Here is a 23,466-nt window from a genome sequence, read left to right as displayed (position 1 = left end):
GGCCACCAGCACGCTTGCCAGAGCTCCGCCGCGCCAACACCTGCGCATTCTCTCTCTTTCCTCGCGCTCTTCTTCTCGCGTCCTCTCCTTCGTCGCGCCTGTTGCACGCGCACCACCGGCGACCTGCGCCACACCGCCGGATACCGACGTCTCTGCTCGCCGCTGCTCGCTGCCGTTCGCCGGAATTCCTGTGCGTGGATTTCCATTGCCTTTCTTGCTCTTAGTAGCAGAGGTAATGAATATTCTTTTCAAAATTCTGATTTCCTAAGTTTTAATTCAAGCCCAAGTTTAATTCCCTTGCTAGTATACTAGTTTAGGCCTAGGAGACTACACTAGAACTTAAAATTAAGTTTTATAATCTGATATATTGTTGTTGTTGGGCTTAAATATAATTGGAACTTGTTCCACGGACTTATTATGTTTATATTCATGGACTGATTTAGTTAGTTTTATTAAACCACCTAACTTAATTCCTAAAACTATGTTTGGGCTATATTTCATGACTACTAAACTAGTTGAGTTATCAAAACTAATACAATAAGCTTGTTATTTGTTATTTGAGTTTAAGTTATTATCACTTCACTAATCCTTAAGTTTATTTATTATAACTAGTTACTTGACTTATTAGTTTTAAATGATTAAATAATATTAAAATAATTGTTGACCCTAGTTCTGATGATGACAAAGGAACAAAGATGCAAACTAAGTATTGGACTAACAAGTTGTTTAAGTGAGTGAATTTCAAGGTATCAATGAAAGGAACAAAGAGAATACTAAGTCAAGGAAGAAATCAAGTTTGGATTTTGAAGACTAAGTGAAGATGTTTCTATATTTGGTACTGGAGCAGCATTGGAGCAAGAAGACTAAAGCGAGGCTTTTTGTTTTTAGTTCCATTGTAAAGGAACGAGTAAGAATGGTAAGGAACTATGTCAATTTAGAATGAGAATGATCGTTTGTTCCTTTGTGAGGAACAGACGAACTGGCACTGAACTTATAAGTTAAAGGAACTAACAATTAAAAGGAACTAGACTTAGGATGAAGCATTACAACGGTACATTTATGTCAGTTGAATAAATTATGCCTAGAATCTAGGTAACCGTTTTATTTAAGGAAAAATCTGATTTTAAGGAAAAGATTTTATTTTTTCAAAGATAATAAAAATTCTTTTCGGTTTTTATGAAAATATTTTAAAGATAATATTTTTGGATAAAGGATTTTATTTCGATTTTATTAATTAAAATGTTTTTAATTAAATTAGATTTTCGAGTTAATGCTTAAAGTGGTTACCAAAATTAAGGAGCAGTAACTTAATTCTCTCCCACAATTAACAGTGATCATGGAGATCATGGGATGACTGAGGAACGTGTTCCTATGGATAAGGAACGTCATGGAATAATGGTTCAAACCACTAATACATGTTTTAATCCGACGTTCCAGGTTATTACCACTATAAATACTAATATCTAATGAAGTTCCATTAAGTGTGTCTGACTAAGTGATTTAGTGAGTTTAACTAAGTAAAGTGTCACTGCCTTCATTCTCTCATAAAGCCATTTGTTTTTTGCCTTCTTACTCTAATTCCACTAAGTGTATTCGATCAATTGTATTTTAGTTTTTGGGGTGAGAGGACTTTGAGTGAAGTTCTGTAAGAGAGAAGCTTTGAGTAAAGCAAGTAAAAGTAAGAAAACTTCAAGTGAAGTTGAGAGGAACAACTAAGGGTGATAATGAGTCTGACAAGCTCGCAAGCAGCTCGGACTCGGCTCGGTCAAAGGTCGACTCGTTGAAGCTCGGCTCGAACTCGGGCTCGGCTTGAGACTTAAACGAGCCGAGTCGAGCTAGGCAAAGCTCTGCTTGTAAAGCTCGTGAACAACTCGATTATTATTTTATACTAAAAAAAAATTATATTGAAAAAATATTTTACATTAAAAAAATTTAATACAAATTTGTTATTTTAATTTAGATTACAAATTACTTCCTCCGTTTCTTTTTTACTTGCAACGGTTTGACTTTTACACTATTCACTAACTCTACTTAGTTTATGTTTGGTGCTCTATAGTTAAGGAAAAACATATTCATGTGAGATCTTGTTAGATTCATATGAATGTATATTTTCCGAATATATACTTTTTATAATTTTTATTATCGGTAATTAAACTTATTGATGGTTGAAATTATGCATTGGCAAGCGTGAAAGTCAAACTGTTGCAAGTAAAAAAAAAAACAGAGGAAGTATATATTTTAATTTGTGATCCAACTTCACCTGTACTCCACTAGGCACTAAAGTCCCACATTGATTAAGAAAACAAGGATCAACCTTATTTTCTTTATAAATAGCTACTACTCCTTACTTCAACTTAAAATTTAATTTTGTATCTCCTTGGTTGAAAAACAAAAACTATACTTTATTTTCTTGATAGAGGGAATGAAGTATATTTTTAAATATTTGATTATTTAATACTTAAAATATTTGATAAGTTTTTCTTTAGCAAAACATGGAGTCCCACATTGGAATTTTAACAATGCTAGGAGGGATTCCAAGTTATAAAAACATATGTAAACAAAACAAGGGTATAATGAGTTTTTTTTTTCTTTAACAAAACATGGAGTCCCACATTGAAATTTTAGCAATGCTAAGAGGGATTCCAAGTTATATAAGCATATGTAGAATGAGTTTGTTTATCTTGAACAAAAAATGGAGTCCCACATTAAAATCTTAGCAATAGTAAGAGGGAAACCAAGTTATAAAGCATGGGGATAGTGAGTTTGTTTTTCTTTAACAAACCATGAAGTCCCACATTGAAATCTTAGCAATGCTAAGAGGGAAATCAAGTTATAAAAGCAGATGATGGGTGAGTGAACAAGCTCACCTACTTCGAGCCGAGTCGAACTCATTAGTCGAGGCTAAACGAGCTCACGAGCCGGGCCTAAGCGAGCTCACGAGCCGAGCTCGAGCCGCAAATTCTAATCACGAGCTCGAGCCGAGCTCGGCTACCCCAAGCTCGGCAAGCTCACGAGCCGAGCCGGCCCCATGAAAAGTTAAACGAGCTCGAGCCAAGCACATTACTATTTGGGCTCGGCTCGCTCGATAAGCACCCCTAGGAACAACTGTTAAGGGAACAGTTGTTCAGGAACTTGAGTTTAGGAACTCAAGGTGTAGCTCGTGAGTAGAATTAGGTTGTAACAAAGTTGTTTGGCCTAATTAGTGAAAGAGTTGAGTTTAAAATCCCTAGTGGTCGAGGTTGTTTCTTCTTGTTGGGCCCAAGAAGTTTTTCCTCGTAAAATCCCTTGTGTTCCTTTATCTTGTTTATTTGTTTAAGTTTAAAATTCCGCAAAAAGTTATGTTTATTTTTACACAAACAATTCACCCCCCCTCTTGTATTTTTCCTAGTGAATTAACAATAATGTTAATGGTTCTATTATAGTTTTAAACTTAATTAGATTAATAATGGACGACTAATTTGTGTTTACCTATGAACTCCTATAAGTTTATACTTTCAAATGGTTAGATAATATGCAATAATATAAATATAATGTTTCGATAATTCTAAAAGTATAACTAAATGAGTTATTTCACTAATTATTCGATTAAAGAGTCACCTTAAGAAGTTATTAATGACCAAGATAATAACGATCTTTAATGAGACCTTTTATGTTGTTATAATGAACGCTATGACCTTAATAAGCACAAACTAATATTTAAGCTTAGAAGCTAAATAATGAAACGTTCATTGATAAAACTATTCTTGATTAGATTAAAGAAGATAAATTGATTAGATTAAAGAAGATAAAGCATATTACAAGCCTCCCCGGCTATCAAGGTTGTTAAGCAGGAATTCAGGTAACGTCTACTGCTAACAGCCGCATTTCCCTTCGAAGTATGTTTTATGATCATGATTAATATTATGTCTTATATATGGATTGCGGGAAATGAAATGTTTTATGATGGTTATGATGATATGATATGATGAAATGATGATGATGATGTTATGGATGAAATGAAAGAATATAATTACTCACGATGATTATGATATGCCTAAAGGCAATGAAACATGATAAATTCAAGTGAAAGACGGTTCTTGGCCAGTATCCCGTTCTTCTGGGTCGTGCACGTACCTCTCGGCCGGTTAACCACCTCCCGTTTAGTGAAGGCTATTGTCCTCGGGTGGCACCGCGCATATCTATATTCCGCGCATATCTATTGTCCTCGGGTGGCTGCCTCCCGTTTGCGATGTTACTATGTTATGGGGAGACGTCCCTTCTATTGTACGAGCCAAGTTACCAAAGTAAAAGATACATGATGATGAACATGATAAAGAAGATAATGTAATATGATATGATATGTTTGCAAAAATAGTTTTACTTATTCTTTCCTCACTGTTTATAAATAAAATGATGTGAAATGAATTTACGTTGTTAGAGTAGTATGTTACTGAGCCTCGGCTCATGACGTTTTGTTTTATGTTTTAGGTACCGATGGTGATAACGGGATGGCGTAGCAGTGAGGATTTATTTAATATCTAGACTTATGTAGATTCTCATGGTTTTAATTTAAGTTAATGTCAAACTTTGATTAGTAACAAAGTTTCAATTAATAAAGACTAATGTTGGATCCATTTTATATTTCATATTTATATTATGTTTAAGTCTATGAATTCTTGTTGCCTTGTATTTTCCTAACGGAAAGTACGACAGTAATTCACCGACTATATATATAGGTTCTGCTGCTAATAATTGATTAATTAACTTAACAATGATGATTAGAGGTCGGGGTGTTACAGGTTGGTATCAGAGCAACGGTTCTCGGTACCTCAAGTAAAATTTTAAAGGTTTTACTTAAATTAGTAAATAAAATGGTAAAGTAATTGTGTAAAATGAGAATCACCGCCATAAGTTACAAGATTTATATAATATAATAATATAATAATATGAATAATAAATGGTGTAGTTAATAAGTACTTAAAAATGAAAATGTGAGTGTTAGGATAGGGAAGGGAATGTTCTTACATGATTTTTACGATGGCGTTTACGCCTCATTTAACATGTTATGCACAGGGAATATATGATGTTTTAGAACATGCAACAAGTGAAAGTGGACCTACCAACGGAGGAAATGGAACTCATGGGTCGAAAGTCACACTTGAAGAAATGAGGGCAAGGCTAGATACTTTGCGAAGTGAGCCTGTTTTCGAAAAAACACCTGAAAATGCTAATGGAAATCAAGTGGATATAATGAAGCTGATGATGAAATTCTTACAAGCAAACCGACCAAGCTCTAGATGGAATTCGAGTTTATCCATCTGAGGCAAAGGGGTATGTCAGTTCTAGAATATGCTGTAAAATTCAATGAGTTTGCTCGATTTGCTCCTGATCTAGTGTCTACGGATCGTCAAAGGATGAATCAATTTGAAGGAGGTTTGAATCTGGATTTTCAAGAAAGGCTTACTGAAAATATGAGTAAGTCCTATCAAGAGTTGTATGACCGAGTGATCAATGTTGAAAGGAAAGTGAAGCTGCGTAAGGATGTGTATGAGGGGGGAAAAAAAAGAAAAGCTAAATCTTATAATGTCCACTCCAGCAACAACTTCAACAAAAAGCCGAACACGGGATATTCGGGAAATAATGAGAAGCAAATTCCTCGATGCAACAATTGCGGAAGACAAGGCCACATGACAAATGAATGTCGTAAGGGAAGTGATCAGTGTTATCGATGTGGTAAACCAGGTCATATGATTAAGAATTGTCCGATTCCAGATTGGCGAAGTGGAAATGTCGTTAATCGTGGTCAAAGAAACGGTCAGAACTCTGGTTATGGTGGAAATAGAAGCAATGCAAACAAGAACCTTCCACGTGGACCCCCGCAGGCTGGAAGAGTCTTTATGATGCAGCGTGAAGAAGCGGAAGCAGATGATACTGTCATTACTAGTACTTTTGCTGTCAACTCTGTGCCTGCTTATATTCTTTTCGATTCTGGAGCTTCCCATTCGTTTATATCTACCGCATTTTCTAGAAGCTTGAATGCAAAACCATGCTCTGAATTCTCTGCCATGTTTGTCACCATCCCTAATGGTGAATCCATCTTATGTGATGTCATGTATAAAAATTGTCCTATCCTTATAGGAGGTTGTGAATTTCAAGTAGACCTCGTTCGATTTGAATTAACCGACTTTAATGTGATATTAGGAATTAATTGGTTATTCCAGTACAAAGCCGACATAAATTGCATTAACCATGAAATAACCCTCTGGAAGCCAGATAGGTGTAAGGTTTCTTATCAAAGAAGAAAAGTCCAAACCAAACCTGAAATCATCTCAACCTTGAAAGCCTTCAAGTTACTTTCAAAGGGTCATCATGGATACCTTTGTAATGTGGTAGACCTGGCCAAACCTGAACCCTCATAATTCGATATTCCCATAGTTTGTGAGTACCCTGATGTATTCCCGGAAGAGATACCCGGCATGCCTCCAGAAAGAGAGATAGATTTCAGCATTGACCTCGTTCCTGGATATGCTCCTATTTCCAGGGCAGCTTCTCGAATGACACCTGCTGAATTACAAGAACTGAAAAAGCAACTAGATGAATTACTCGAGAAGGGCTATATTATTCGACCTAGTGTATCACCATGGGGTGCACCAGTTTTGTTTGTCAAAAAGAAAGATGGAAGCATGAGGTTATGTATTGATTATTCGGAATTGAACAAGATCACCATCAAGAATAAATATCCATTGCCCCGTATTGATGATCTCTTTGATCAACTTCGAGGTGCAACCATCTTTTCCAAAATAGATTTGAGATCTGGATATCATCAACTTCACATTAAGCCAGAAGATATTTCAAAAACTGCTTTCAGGACTCGATATGATCATTATGAATTTACAGTAATGCGATTTGGGTTAGCCAATGTCCCTGCTGTTTTCATGGATCTGATGAATCGAGTATTTAAATTATACCTTGATAAGTTTGTGGTTGTATTTATCGATGACATCTTAGTGTTTTCAAGAAACTCCATTGAGCATGAAGAACATTTGAGAAAGGTGTTGGAAGTATTGAGAGAAAGGAAGTTGTATGCAAAGTTGAAGAAATGTGAGTTCTAGTTGAAAGAAGTTGCCTTTCTAGGGCACATCATTTCGGATATTGGAGTCTCTGTTGATCCACAAAAGATAAAAGCTATGATGGAATGGCCTAGACCCACTAATGTTCCTCAAGTTCCGCGTTTTATGGGTTTAGCTGGATATTATAGAAGATTTGTCCAAGATTTCTCCCAGGTAGCCATGCCTATAACTCGATTAGTGAAGAAGACGGTTAGGTTTGTATGGAGTGATGAATGTGAAGCAGCTTTTCAAGAGTTGAAGAAGCGTCTCACTACCACTCTTGTCCTTACTCTCCTTTATGGTGATGATGGATTCGTTGTGTACAGTGATGCCTCTAAGCATGGATTAGGGTGTGTGTTGATGCAGAATAATAAAGTTATAGCATATGATTCCCGTCAACTTAAGCCTCATGAACAAAACTACCCAACTCATGACCTTGAACTAGCCGCAGTTGTGTTTGCTCTAAATATGGAGACACTATCTCTATGGTGTTCCATAAGATCTTCACTGACCACAAAAGCCTTAAATACATTTTTACCCAAAAAAATTGAACCTGAGGCAACGTAGATGGCTTAAACTCATCAAAGACTATGATGTTGATACCCTATATCACCTGGCAAAGCTGATGTTGTAGCTGATGCTCTAAGCCGAAAATCCTACATAAACACAACCTTAACCTTGCCGAAGGAAATCAATGATGATTTGATGAAGATAAAAGTGGAGATTGTGCAGCCTAAAATAGAAGCACAGTTATATGCAATGGACTTGAGGCCGAATTTGTTGGAAGAAATAAAAGAGGCACAAAATGAAGACTTGGAGTTGCAAAAGATAAAGAGTGATGTGAAAAAGGGAAAATCACCGGGATTTGTGATCCAAGATGATGACACATTGAGATTTCAAGGTTGAATATGTGTTCCTGATAAGGAAGCATTGAAAAAGAGAATTCTAGAAGAAGCTCACAACAGTTCTTTTTCTGTCCACCCTAGAGAAAACAAGTTGTTCAAGGATTTAAAGCAGACTTTCTGGTGGAGCAATATGAAGCAAGAGGTTGAAGAATTTGTATCGAGCTGTTTGACTTGTCAAAGGATAAAGATCGAACATCAGAGACCTGCAGGATTATTGCAACCATTAGATGTACCAACATGGAAATTGGATTCAATTTCTATGGATTTTATTATGGGATTTTGCCACCGTCATTTAGAGGCATGAACTCTATTTGGGTCAATGTGGATTTATTGATAAAATCCGCACATTTCCTGGCTATTAGAAATAATTGGAGTTTGGATAAGCTAGCTGAGTTATATATGAGCACAATTGTCAGATTGCATGGGGTGCCAAGTTCTATTGTGTCAGATCGTGATTCGAGATTCCAAGCAAAGTTTTGGAAGGAATTGCAAAAGGCACTCGGTACGAGACTGGATTTTAGTACAACTTTTCATCCAGCAACAGATGGTCAAACAGAGAGAACCATTAAGACTCTTGAAGATATGTTGAGAGCATGTATTTTGGATTTTCAAGGAAGTTGGGAGAAATACTTGCCATTGGTTGAATTTTCTTACAACAACAGCTATCAAGTTAGCATCCAAATGACACCATATAAAGCACTTTATGGAAGAAGATGTAGAACATCCCTGTGTTGGAGTGACATTGATGAAGCGCGGATGATTGGACCTGACTTTATACAAGAAACAACTGAAAAAGTACGATTAATTCAAGCCAGAAAAAAGCTGCACAGAATAGACAAAAGAGTTATGCGGATCATCGAAGAAGACCATTGGAATTCGAAGTAGGTGATAATGTTTTCTTGAAAATTTTGCCTACTAAGGGTATTATGAGATTAGGTAAAACTGGTAAGCTAAGTCCAAGATACATTGGTCCATATGAGATTCTGGAATGATTCAATGAAGTAGCTTATCGATTGGCATTACCGACAGACTTGGATAAAGTTTATAATGTTTTCCACGTGTCAATGTTACGGAAATATATACCAGACCCTAGATCAGACACGAGCCTTTGCAGCTAAGGAGGGATTTGACTTATAAAGAGAAACCGATTGAAATTCTTGATCGTAGGGAATAGCAACTTTGAAACAAAGTAATTCTTATGGTTAAGATATTTTGGGCTAATCACACGTCATCGGAAGCCACTTGGGAAGTAGAGGATCAGATGAGAACAAATTACCCTCACTTGTTTGATGTGTTTAATTATGTGATTCTTAAATCTTATGTATGAATGTTCAAGTTTATGAATGCATGATGCTATCCATTTGACAATGCTATGTAAGTTTCGAGGACGAAAATTTTTCTAAGGGGGGTAAGGATGTAATTTCCTAAAATCTTAAACGTGTTTAAGTTAAATAATTAACCATAATAATGTAGTTAAAACATATTTTTTTTTTATCGTTTCACTAATTAAGCAACCTCTAATAAAACGAATATTGAATTTCAACATAAAAATTTCCAACTTAAATTGTGTTAATAAACAAGTGACAATGGTTTATATTTTACGATTTCATGAGTTAAACAGAAAGGTTACTTTTTGTTGTTAATTAACTAAGGCACAAAAATATCCAAGTTTCACTAATGTTTACAAAGCCACGTGAGGTAGAATGAAAAGTAGTGTAATTTTCTGATTTTTGGATTACAAAACAAATAGGAAAAAGAGAAAAAAAACCATGGTCAGCTACTCGATTAACCTTGCCTTTTTCTTCACCCTTCCATGGCCACTTGGCAAGCATGCCATCACACTCCCCCCTTCTTCCTCTACCAAAAATTCTGTCACCAATCCCTCTTCTTAGCTTCTTGAAGCCAAAAATTCAGAATATTTGCTTCAATTATCTCCCTCCCAACCACTGATTTTGTATTCCGAATTTGACTATAAATGGCCATAAAATCCATGACCAAGAACACCATTAACAACAATCTTCATCCTCTCTTCTCTTACTTCACCACCACCTAGGAACGACCTTGCAAACACCATAATTTTCAGTCCCCAATTCGCCAGAACACGTGACTCAAGGAACCCCAAAAAGAAAACCCATTTTCTCCCCCACTCTCCTCTGTTTCAGAGTTCAAACACCACCACCACCGGCTGCCGCCGGCTCGCAGACGCCAAGACAGTCGCCTGCCACCTCGCGCATCACTCGCCGGCCACTAGCATGCTCGCCAGAGCTTCGCCGCGCCAACACCAGCGCATTCTCTCTCCTTCCTCGCACTCTTCTTCTCACGTCCTCTCCTTCGTCGTGCCTGCTGCACGTGCACCACTGGCGACCCGCACCACACCGTCGGATACCGTCGTCACTGCTCGCCGCTGCTCGCTGCCGTTCGCTGGAATTCCTTCGCCTGGATTTTCTTTCCCTTCCTTGCTCTTAGTAGTAGAGGTAATGCATATTCTTTTTCAAATTCTGATTTCCTAAGTTTTAATTCAAGCCCAAGTTTAATTCCCTTGCTAATATACTAGTTTGGGCCTAGGAGACTTCACTAAAACTTAAAGTTAAGTTTTATAATCTGATTTATTATTGTTGTTAGGCTTAAATATAGTTTGAACTTGTTCCATGGACTTGTTATGTTTATATTGATGGACTAATTTAGTTAGTTTTATTAAACTACCTAATAACTTAATTCTTAAAACTATGTTTGGGTTATATTTCATGACTACTAAACTAGTTGAGTTGTTAAAACTAATCCAATAAGCTTGTTATTTGTAATTGAGTTTAAGTTATTATCACTTCTCTAATCCTTAAGTTTATTTATTATAACTAGTTACTTGACTTATTAGTTTTAAATGATTAAATAATATTAAAATAATGTTAATGTTTCTATTATAGCTTTAAACTTAATTAGATTAATAATGGAAGACTAATTGGTGTTTAACTATGAACTCTTATAGGTTTATACTTTCGAATGGTTAGATAATATGTAATAATATAACTTTAATGTTTCGATAATTCTAAAAGTATAACTAAATGAGTTATTTTTCTTTTATTAGTCGATTAAAGAGTCACCTTAAGAAGTTATTAACGACTAAGATAATAACGACCTTTAATGAGACCTTTATGTTGTTATAATGAACGCTATGACCTTAATAAGCGCTAACTAATATTTAGGCTTAGAAGCAAGCTAAATAACGAAATGTTCATTGATAAAACTATTCTTGATTAGATTAAAGAAGATAAAGGATATTACAAGCCTCCCCCGGCTATCAAGGTTGTTAAGAAGAAATTCAGGTAACTTCTACTACTAACAGCTGCATTCTCCTTCGAAGTATATTTTATGATCATGATTAAAATTATGTTTTATATATGAATTACGGGAAATGAAATGTTTTATGATGGTTATGATGAAATGATATGATGAAATGATGATGATAATGTTATGGATGAAATGAAAGAATATAATTACTCAAGATGATTATTAATATGCCTAAAAGCAATGAAACCTAATAAATTCAAGTGAAAGACGGTTCTTGGCTAGTATCCCGTTATCTTGGGTCGCGCACGTACCTCCCGGCCGGTTAACCACCTCCCGTTTAGTGAGGGCTATTGTATTCTGGTGGCCCAGCGCATATCTATATTCTGGGCATCAACGCCACCTCCCCTTTAGGGAGGGCTTTTGTCCTCGGGTGGCTGCCTCCCGTTTACGATGTTACTATGTTCTGGGGAGACGTCCCTTCTGTAGTACGAGCCAAGTTACCAAAGTAAAAGATACATGATGATGAACATGATAAAGAAGATAATGTAATATGATATGAGATGTTTGCAAAATAGTTTTACTTATTCTATCCTCCTTGTTTATCAATAAAATGATGTGAAATGAATTTACATTGTTAGAGTAGTATGTTACTGAGCCTCGGCTCACGACGTTTTGTTTTATGTTTTAGGTACCGATGGTGATAACGGGATGGCGTAGCAGTGAGGATTTATTTAGTATCTAGATTTATGTAGACTCTCATGGTTTTAATTTAAGTTAATGCCAAACTCTGATTAGTAACTAAGTTTCAATTAATCAAGACTAATGTTGGATCCATTTTATATTACATATTTAGATTATGTTTAAGTTTATGGATTCATGTTGCCTTGTATTTTCCTAATGGAAAGTACGGCAGTAACGCGCCGACTATCTAGGTTCCGCTGCTAATAATCGATTAGTTGACTTAACAACGATGATTAGAGGTCGGGGTGTTACACATCTGAACTTCGTTTATCTTAGGATTTTATAAGTGATCACAAGTTACAACCCAAGATTACTTCCTTTAATCTCAATCTTTCTTATTTTGTTGAACCTAGCCAACAATCAATCTTACCTTTCAAGGCATAACTTGTTAACTTACCAGATAAGGCCCACAGTCCTCATAAAGTAGTGAAAATAATGCTATAAGGGAACACATGAATAAACATGATTCAATCTCAATAATATATTAATTCCCCCATGTGAATTAATAAATAAAGTTTCCAGCCACATGCTTGCATCAATAATCCCATAAAAACATGACAATCTTTAACTCATATTCAATCTCATAATTAACATGCTTGCGCACAGGCGTAAAACATGTAAAATCCAATCCTACTAGAAATCATATATGAACTTATAAAGTTCCTACACATGATACTGCAACTTTTCCTTCTTAAATCATGATACTATATCACATAACACATAGGTATGTACGTACCTTGTGTAAAGTAGTTGATATGCCACATTTAATTTCTTAAAAGTCACCTACTGAGTATTCTCCGCCTAAAATAATCAATATAAACTAAAATCAATACTCTTACATAAAATACAACAACTTTAAACTATTTAAAATCCCATTTAAACATATTCAAAAGTTGTTTTTACTATCGAAACTTCAATTACTTTTAATTCATAGCATAGTACTACCATACTAGTAGTTAAAATCCTTAAAACTCCATTATTACAACCTTTTCTAAAATTCCAGCAACTTATAAAATCATAAAATCCTCTTTAAACATACGTAAACATGCTTAAATTCATAATTTAAAACAATCTCATAGTGTACAGGATACTACTATGGTTTCCTAATAATTAACACCCTAAAAATCCATGCTTTGATGATTAGAACTTCAATGATCTAAAAATAATAAACAAATCTGAAATTTTATTCTTTTAAAATAATAAATTAAAATCAATAATCATGACTAGCATTAAAATAAAGCATAAAAAAATAGTCTTTAATGGAAAGTTGAGGAAGAAGAAAAGAAATTAACCAACAATCAAAGAACCAAGAAGAGAGTGAAAGGCGAAGGAACTCAGGAAGGACACGACAGCAGCAGCAGCGACGCCCAAATCAATGGGTGTAAAGGTTTTGTGACGTTTCTTGTTGAAGAAGAAATGTTACTTGAAAAAGAAGAAAACTTGAGAGATGGAAGAATCGAAAAAAAAAATGAGGAGGTTTAACACTTATGTGTCATTCCATCTTTCTTTGAAAAAAATAGATCACAAATTTGACTAATTAGCAAAAGCATAAACTGGTAAAAAGAAATGATGACCTTCTGAAACAGTGTATGTTGCACCACAAGACTCAAACATATGTTAAAAGAAGTTCGTGGAACATCATGTTGGACCCCGACTTGATGATCCATGTCATGATCAATAATGCTCTCATAACCCCAAAAGTGTCATTTTTCCAAGCTGGAAAGGTTTCAAAAATAGCATTAAAATGTTTCACAAAAACTTTCTATAGTAAGTTGCAAACACTAGAGTTATTGGTTGACTCCGTACCAACATTGATCATCAAATTAGAAACCACCAAATTTCCTTCATATCCTCCTTTTCAATTGTCTGGTTAATTTGTTAAAAAACATTGTTCTGTTCCATAGTGTGCTCTAATGATTCAGACGTTCATGCGTGATATTTGTTTTAGGAAAATAATTAAGATTTAGGTTCGACAAGTTTTTACGAGTTCTTTTATCTCATACAGATTTACTGAATTTTTCTAATTGAGGACGATGAATATCACACTCCACACTCATGTATTTTTTGTGAAAGATAGGTTAATCTCAAGTGATGTTCTTGCTTACCTACCCAATTGTCTCTCTTTCTTTTAATCTATTGCAAGAATCAATTTTCTCCTTCCCTTTTCTTATTATTCATGATTCAATATTTTCATCTATATGCCAACATTTTTATTCAGTTTCAAAATCGCAAGTTTAAATCTCTTTATATCATCATACTCTTTATAGTCAAAGATGTTTCAATTTGCTTTACCTAATCAAGCAAACACTCACTATCATGTCTTCCATAAAACTTTGGTAAATTTAACCCACTATAATTGTATCTAGGATGTTTATCCATGCTATTATTGTGATGTTCTAGAAATTTCAGTTTTAAAGCCAAGTTGTCTATGACATCCATTATAGTGTTTTGTTTATTCCTTTTCTCCTCATTCTTCACTAATTTTTTCTCCAAATTCTCCAATATTTGATTTATGATCTGTAACATCCTAGAAACATCATCACCAACATGATTGTTCAGTGTTTTGCTAGATTATTACAAGTATAATATGTATTATATCCAAAACTTTAAGCAATTACAAGTAAACGAGAGATGGACTTGAGATTCTCGAAGGCTTATAAATTATGAAAATTTAGGAAATTATAAACAATTTCAGAAAAGACACTCCTCAAAAGCTTTTCGAATAAGGTAAAAATCTTCAATTGAAAATCAGTGTGTTGGATTTGCTTCTTTCTGGTGCAGTTGTGAGAAACATGCCATGTTTAATACCAAAAAGTTCAACTTTTTCTTTTGAAAACTACCCAAGTATTCTGCATAAAAAAATTACGCAAAATTCAAAAAAAATAAACACCAAATATGGAATTATGTAGGTTGAGAAGTTGCTCTCCAATGTTGACAAGATAAGTGAATGAATTTCAGTGTTTTCTTTTCCACTCCAAAATTGCGTCTTTTTTTTCAAATCTTTCCTCCAATGCTCTGATACCAGATGATGTAAGTGTACATACAACCTCCCAAATATAAAATGATGGATTTAAACTTAAGAGAACAAGAATACTCACAACAACCCTTAAATCACGTAACAATGGATTAATAAGCCAAAACTCAAGGACAAGCTCAATGTTTGGGGGTCCTAGACTCGAGATTAAGATACACTTGAATCTCATATAATGCGTAACTCAAGAACCCACTCAAAGCTACAAGGGGATATGCTTAGAATTGAGACACACTAAACATGAACATAGAAAACACAAGGTTTTTTCTATCATTCCAACAAATCTAATTTTTCTTTGCTCAAGTATATATGGAAATATAAGATACTATGAAAATGAAAACCTAACCAGCAAAACGCTCCTAAAATTGTTTATAAAAAATTGGTTACAAAACACTAATCGCCCCTCTTTTCACTCCTTTTTGTAACGGTCCATTAATGACCATTAATAGAGTTGTTACAAGGCAATAAATGATTTCTAAATATACTCTTAATTGATATATGCTCGAATTATCAAATTGGAACACACAAGAAAGATAAACAACAAAGAGAAGCACGACTCGCTGAAAATGAAATAACTCGAACTTAGGCAAGATCTCAAATTCTCCTAAAGCTACAGTCACACCAATTTAGATGAATCAAATGCTCCTTAGATCACCAACTAGATTTTTCAAGGCTAATCAAGCAAAGGAAACAAGTTCAGTTTCAGTTCTAAATCCAAGAAACGAGAAGTAACACAAAGATAGCTCACAACAATATGTTCGGTCATAAAAACTTGAATGTCTTTCATTTCATTGCAATCAACTATTTAGACAAGCAAATGATTGTTTTTTTAAATGATTTAAAACAAAAATAAAAAGACAACTAACAACTAACTACTTAGTCTCCATGATCTATGCACGCCTCCCTTGAAACGAGGAACAAATTAGGCTCCCCATGATCTCCTTATTAGCCACGGCTTTAGTTGGCCTTGGACGGCACACAAATAGGAGGTAGTTCTTAATTTCACTCTCATGATCCTCCAACTTCTCTCCATCTTGTTGCTTAGATATTGCTAGCTCTCCTTCTTTGTTGAAGACAAATAACTACCCCCTAAGACTTCGAGGAATCCTAGGACTCTTAACAAATCACTAACTCCTATAATAACTTTTAAGAATGGGTTATACTTATGTCAAACACCTTAAGTAAACCAAGTCCATTACAACCACGACTTAAACAAAGTCAAAAGAATGAAAGCTAAAGAAACTCTAATTAAAATGAACAAGGAACTTAAGTAACCATGCTCACAACATATTCTCCTACAATGCTCAACATAAGCATAGAATCAATAACATATTGTAAAGTGACAACCACCATGTGAATGAGCTTGATATCTTTAGTAACTGTAGTAGACATAGATGGTCCTCCATTATAAATCACACCTAAGTAAAGAGCTTAACATACCTAGATCTTCCCCTTATTATATGCTAACATTAAGGGCAATAAAAGCAAATCAAACTCCAGCCCAAACTGCATATGGACCGAACTAAAACACACACAATAAAAGATTGAGGTCTTGAACAAGACTTGGGCTCCTGTCCTACCATCATATTCATGCTCTTGGCAGCAGCTTCTATTGGGCTTTTATCTGCTATTGTACGCTTTGCTTAAAGTGAATTCCCAAAGTAAAAGCATAAGATATTAACACTTGCAACTTTGTGTTGTACGTAAGATGATCCCTATCCAAAAAATTGAAAGATCATCTAAATTGAATATTTTGAGTTGCCTTTGACACACATGTATCAATTCAATTATAATGATGACGAACTAAATGAAAATTGTTCAAATAAAACACTAATTCAGTTTCGGATTTGTAAATACAATAATAATTACCAAATTACAAAAGAATTAAAGCATGGTCCACCTCTAGCATGCTAAAATATAATTGTAAGTTAGTAATAACGGTAATTATTAAAATATTAATTGACTTCTCTAACATTCTAGTGATAATGGTAACAATGATGTAACTAATAAAAGTATAAGTTTATTAGCTTAATGCATCTCTAACATGCTTGTTCTGCAATTAAAAAATTAATTCACCTCTACCAACATTCTAATTATATTAGTGAATCAATAAAAGAAAATTCCAGATAAAAATCATTAGTGTCAATTACCTTAATTGTTAGGACAAGAAAAGGCGAATCTCTAGGCGAATCATATAATAACTCCACATTAAGCACAATTTCAGCTACACTATGATAATAACTCTAATAATACCGCCCCCTCTCCACAATGCCACTTAATGGTGGTCCCAAGCCGCTTATGTGTAAGTACAAACTGCTCCCAACACACCTTGACCGCTAGCAGGACCATGACTTGTGGTTGATGTATGTCCACCACGATGCAAAAAGGGTCCATGAATGAAGAACCTTTAGCACCTTGATGTATATTCGAATTATCAAATTGGAACATACATGGAAAGGATTAAACAAGAACAAGCTCAAACAATTCAACCAAGAACAATCCAAACTTGGGCTTAATTTCTAACTCCGATAGAGATATAGATGCACCACTCTAATGGATTTAGAATCTCTGGATATCATAAATTAGCTAAGATAAGCTAATCAAGCAAAAGGAACAACTCCAAATCTGGTTCTAATCCTAGAAACGAAAATGAGAATCGAAGGTAGCTTTCGAAATTCTATTTGGTCATAAAACTTCAATACTTTTCATTTTATTACCACTTGATATTTATGCAAGCTAAATGATCATTTCTAATTAAGAAAAAACATAAATAACAAGTTAATAACTAACTAAAACAACTAACACACTATATCTCATGATCCGTGACAAATGTGAGAAATAGTCGAAAAGAATTCCATGATCTTCTCCATATTGCTGGATTCTCTCAACAACATAACCACCTTGGGACTGCTTGATAGACATGACTACTTGGAGATGGATCTAGATGGCACCAAAGTAGTAACTTCCTTCTATTTTCACAGCGCCTCTTCTCCACTTCTTGTTCTTCATGCTTGTGTGGCTGCAACGAATCACTAAGCTATTACAACTGAATAAATGCATGAATGCATAACTCCTACAAGACATAGAATCCTAATAAGTCTAGGATTCCATAAGGAGGTATTTCAATTATCTCCCTCACAAATTATAATTTGGTGATAACCACTTCCCAAATCTAACTTGGAGAACACCTTAGCTCTATAAAGATCATCTAATAAGTTGTTTAACATAGAAATTGAGAAACGGTACCTAACAGTGATCTTGTTGATTGCGCTATTATCCACACATATCCTCCTTTATCCATTATTCTTGGACTAAAAGGGTTGGGACAACACATGGAATCAAAGACTTTAATCATCCCTTTTGCTAACAACTCCTCAACTTGCCTTCTTATTTCGTCAGAATCTTTGAGGCTAGTTAGGTTTATTTGGTAGCATGGTTCTTGGGATAAGGGTAATATTTTTTTGGATGTCACGTTTAGGGGGTAAGCTAGGGGGTATGTCTTATGTAAAAGCATCATGGTAGGTGTTTAGGAGCGGATCGAAATAAGTAAGCGATGGTCAAGATTTGTGTTTTCATGGATAGAATCATGTGAATCATTTAATAATAACTCACAAAAGATTGAGATCTCATATATGGTGATTATCTTGGAATAGGGTGGTTAAGGAAAGATATTTTTCTTTTGTGGAGTGAGGTTTAATGTCTTGTAAGGATGAGGTTGAGGTTAAAATAATCTTCTATTTATTTTGAAGGAAGGAATAGATATTTCTATAACCATCATGTAACACATGACAAGCATCCATAAGTATAATATCATACCACTTCACTTCCTTATAAACACTCTCAATACTAAAACAGTAAGACTCGAGCATTCACTTGAATTCCTTCACCTTGATTAAGCCATTAAATCATATTTGTCCTAGGATGTGGAGATGTCGGAAGCTTAAGTTTATCCACCAGAGATTGAGCATCCACGTTGGTGTAACTCCCTCCATTAATGATCAAGGTACAAACCTTGCCTCTAATAGTGCATCGTGTATGAAATATGGCCTCCCTTTGTTGTAGCTCCTCATGGTCATCAATTCCACTCAAGGTTCGTCTAACAACGAGGTACTCTCATCCATTAGGACTGAGTTCCTCTATGGCCTTGTTTGGCAAATAGAGTTTAGAGTTTAGCTGTTAGAGTTTAGTGCTTGTTGTTAGAGGTTTAACTTTTTGTTCAGCAGATTTGGCCGCCAATTTAACAACTTTTTTTTATAAATGTGTTTGGTAACTATTAACTGATTGTTAAAAACTTATTGCCATTTGCTTGAGTACAATGACATTTATAGATATTTTAATACACTGTGTAGTAGTATTATTGGAAGCAAAAAAGTCATTGAACATATTTGTACCTAATCCTCTAAAGAAAAAGCTCCTATTAGGAGCTTTTTCATTTTGAGAGTTTTCATTCCAAAACTCTCTCTAAAACTATATTTTAACACACCTTTTAGAGTTTTTAACTAGTCAAAACTCTAAAACTGGTCCAAAACTCTCTTTTTGCTCCAAAACACTGATTGCCAAGCACCCCTTATGTTTTTTCTCTCTTCATAGCTTGCCTCTTCATACTCCTCCTCGCCTCCTCGCCTCCTATACCCTCCTCATTCTCCTCTTTCAATAGGCTCATAACTTTCTTGTTAGTACACTCTGAGGCAATGTTTCCTATGCCTCAACACCTAAAACATCTCATGGGGGCCTTATTTAGGGTAGGGGTTGTGGTATTTTGTGTTTTTGAAATGAAAGGTGTGGCTGGCTTGGTTTAATGGGGTTTAGGTTCTTGATAGGGGGTAGTTTTGACCGAAGGAATGTGAGGTTTCCACTTTGCCTTTGGCTATTTGTTGCTTGTCCACCTTATGCCCCAATATGATCAACTTTTTCAAGGTAGAATAATGGTGCAATCCTACTATATTGGCTATTCTAGGATCAAGACCACCAATGAACCTCACCAATGTTTAGGGTTCATCTTCTTGAATATCACATTTCATGAGATATGCCTCAAACTCTCTTGCATGCTCTTAAACGCTCTTAGTGCCTTGTTGTAGGTGGTGAAGCTTGGCGAAATTCTCTTGCACATAGTAAATTGGCAAGAATTTGCTCTTCAAGAGCTTCTTTATTTTCTTCCAAGTCCTCACTTTATATTTTCTTTCACACTCTTGGCACATATACTAGCCCACCATGTAAAAGTATACTTCCTTAACTTCAAGGGTACTAGTTTCACTCGTTTATCTTCTAGAATTGTTTATAGTTAAAGACTCCTCAAACAATCCTCATCCATTCTATAAACTCATCAGTGTAGACACAAAATTGTGTCTCCTCATTCAATACTTAATGATGAAAATACCCTCGTCTTAATTGGTTGGATCAAAAGGAAGAGCAATCGAACGTGCTAAGTCCAAAAGTATTTCGAAAATATAAAGTTTATTTATTAAATCCAAGCCCAATTTTAAAAGTTCAATTGATTAATCCTGATAATAAATTGTAATTTTAATACTTTAATATCATTATTCTCAATAAATAATTTTAAAGGATATTTATAAAATGAGAATTTTATTCCTAAACATAGTTGATTTCGAATTTCGATGTATAGATTTTATGAAAGGATAAAAAAAGCCTTAAAACAACAAAGAAATCGGCAAAAGTAAGTGCATTTGATGTACAATTTAATTTTATCTTTTCAATACGTTTTCGGTTTCCTTTCCCTATAAATACCTTGTTTCTTCGAACGACTTTTTAGAATACTAACCTGTGACTTCTATATATACTCTCCTATATACAAAATCATATTCAAACACTCAAAATCATAGCTAAATACAATCAAACACATTCATACCTTCAAATTTCTTAGTTCAAGCTTCAAGATTGCTCATCCTGAAGAACGTTGCATAAGACTCCGGCGACAAAGGTATAATTCCTGAGTGTCAATTCCAATTTAATTCTTCTTTTACTAAGCATCTAGTGTACATTCTTCTCTAAATCTTCCTTTCTTATTTTTTCTTTTACATTACATTAATATAATGAATATGGTTGTTGTTTGATTTAATGCTTTTGTTAACTCACATGATTATTATTGCTAATCAAAGACCTAAAGAACTATTCTAATATTAAATTCAGATAATTCAGACAATCTGTTAGGTTTCCTGTAATTTGACTGCATAATAACATGTCGTCAAAAATTAGTCTTTTGTTTGTTTAATGAACCGATATGGATTAATTATTATATTTGAATAACAGATTATCTGGTTGTTTAATTGCATACAACATGACATGAGTCGATATTAAGTAGAGGTCATCAATGGGTGAACGTGGTTCCTGACCGTGTTCGTAACCTCATCCCTGAACTCAATCTATGGTTCATTAACCACTTAAGGAGTCAAGATAGGGAAATCTACATTGGATAAGTCCCTAAGTTGTCCCTACGATTTTCCAATATCCAATTAGGTTTATAAGTCTTCCTTTAAAGACTTATTGGCGACGACATCTCTATATTCCAAAACATTTTTCCATAAGACCTTTACGATGAAGTAGTTAAATACACGCTCCTCCCGCGTAGGCAAATAAAAACACGCCTACAATTTGGCGACTCCACTAGGGAGAAGTTTTTTACAAATTAATTTTTTAAATGAATGGGTGAAACACGAAAAATACAATTCATGCTTGTTTTATGATTTTAAATAACATCGTAGTTTTGCATATGATGGCTACTGTTTAAGCCACTATAAGGACAATCTTCCTTACTTCATTAGCGCATAATCTATGAGTGAAGCCACCCTTGCGGGTTTGTGCTTTGTCCTCCTGAAAGCTTCCTGAGCAATAGTATTGGATCTTAGTCATAAGAAAACCACCCAACGATGACATTGTTCTCTTGAAACTGATTTGAGAACTAGAGTGTGTCTTACACGTGGCCACCTTATTGAGCAAAGGTACGAAGCGTGGGATCAATTGCTTAGTCATGGACCCTTTTAAGCCTTAACCAAAGCCTGACCATAGTATTAAACATAGATTTTGACTTTCGATTGAAACTACATACTATGCTTGCCTGTGTGACATTATCGATCGCTTGTTCGCTATGTTTAACACGTTTTCCCCTCGATTTTAGCGTCGAATTAGGCTAAAATCATCGAAAAACGACCAATACTCTTCGAAAACCGCATCATCGGAGTAGTGCGCCAAGTGCAATTATCTTGCGTCTCATGCAATACGCTTTTCCACAATGCGTGGCAAGCATCTCTTTTGCGTGTGACGAATGCCGCTTGCGTGGCACGCAACCTTTATCGGTGTATTAAACTGTACAATTTTATGGTTTCGTCGGTTTATTTGTCGGATTTCGATCTATATGCACATTGTCGTTCATGATCACTTTTAATACATATCTTTCAAACAAAACTCACCTAATTCAAACATAACAATTAATCTTTTCATACATATCATCTAAGGTTGAGAATATCCTAAACTGTGCATTTAGAAAAGTGATAATGATAGAGTCAGTCGTCATGCGTATCTACCTCTTCCCATTTTATCCCTATCCTGCAAATCCTCCCTATCACACCTATCCTATTTCAAAAAAAGATATATCTTTTCCAAAATCAATCCTAAACCTTCTTCTATTCAATCCTTTTCCGAAAATATTTACTAATCATCATTCTAGCTATTCAAAAGAAAAATATTTTCAAAATTAATCCATCATCTTTTCCCAATAAAAGATAAAAATAAGGGGTGCCTTTAAAAAACGAACTCCAAAAAATCTAAACCTAGTCCAAATACCTCAAATCCAATCCAATCAACCCAATCCTAATTCATTTGCATTCATCCTAGGCCCATCTAAGTTTAAGTCCATGCATTCATCTAGGCCAACTTGCATAATATCCATCTTATGCCTTATTAAGTCTCATCTCATCTCATCTCATCTCATCTCAGTCATTCCAATAAATCTAAAGTCTAATCCTAACCCAATCCAAAACACAGGTTCATTTAGGCCCAATTCATACCCTATGTCTAGTTTGCATCTCTATGTAAACCCTAGTCAATTCTTAGTACTATAAAAACCCAATTCATACCCTAGGTCTAACACCCCGACAATTATCTATTTTCCAAAATACATTTTTTATATAAAACATAGAGAATCATCAAAGCATTATCGCCCATGTGATAACGTATCGGCTTATTCAGAATTTTGCAGCGGAAAACATAACAACTAACTTTATAAACAAAACTTAGTCAACTACAAAGTCAACTCCAAAAGTCAAACCAATAAAGTCAAACTTAAAACCAAATCAACTTATAAAAGAATAAACTCAAAGTATGATAAAGTAGACTATACAAGCTCTCCAATCCCGAATCCAATGATGCATCATCTTCAAACCTGTTGACGGACAATGCACTA

At 34.9% G+C, this 23,466-nt stretch overlaps 1 protein-coding gene and 2 long non-coding RNA genes across 3 annotated transcripts in view; all 3 read left to right on the top strand.

Moving 5' to 3' along the window:
• The first annotated feature begins 5,312 nt into the window (after positions 1-5,312).
• LOC109133715 (uncharacterized) lies at positions 5,313-6,398 on the top strand. The gene has a single exon (XM_019247409.1). It carries the CDS (start codon positions 5,313-5,315, stop codon positions 6,396-6,398), a length of 1,086 nt encoding a protein of 361 aa, XP_019102954.1.
• Positions 6,399-9,726: 3,328 nt separating this feature from the next.
• On the top strand, positions 9,727-12,108 carry LOC125496378 (uncharacterized). Its single transcript, XR_007273037.2, has 3 exons — positions 9,727-10,467; positions 11,249-11,313; positions 11,967-12,108. It is a non-coding gene; the product is annotated as an uncharacterized LOC125496378 (long non-coding RNA).
• Positions 12,109-20,881: 8,773 nt separating this feature from the next.
• LOC130590971 (uncharacterized) overlaps positions 20,882-23,466 on the top strand; it is a 14,464-nt gene continuing 11,879 nt past the window's right edge. The window contains exon 1 of the long non-coding RNA XR_008968860.1: positions 20,882-20,988. This is a non-coding gene — a long non-coding RNA (uncharacterized LOC130590971). The remainder of the gene's footprint in view (positions 20,989-23,466) is intronic.

The sequence above is a fragment of the Beta vulgaris genome, chromosome 4 (genome assembly GCF_026745355.1).
Source record: "Beta vulgaris subsp. vulgaris cultivar EL10 chromosome 4, EL10.2, whole genome shotgun sequence".
NCBI lineage: Eukaryota > Viridiplantae > Streptophyta > Magnoliopsida > Caryophyllales > Amaranthaceae > Beta > Beta vulgaris.
Note: the sequence above shows the minus strand (reverse complement) of the source record. Positions and strands in the feature narration are given on the sequence as shown.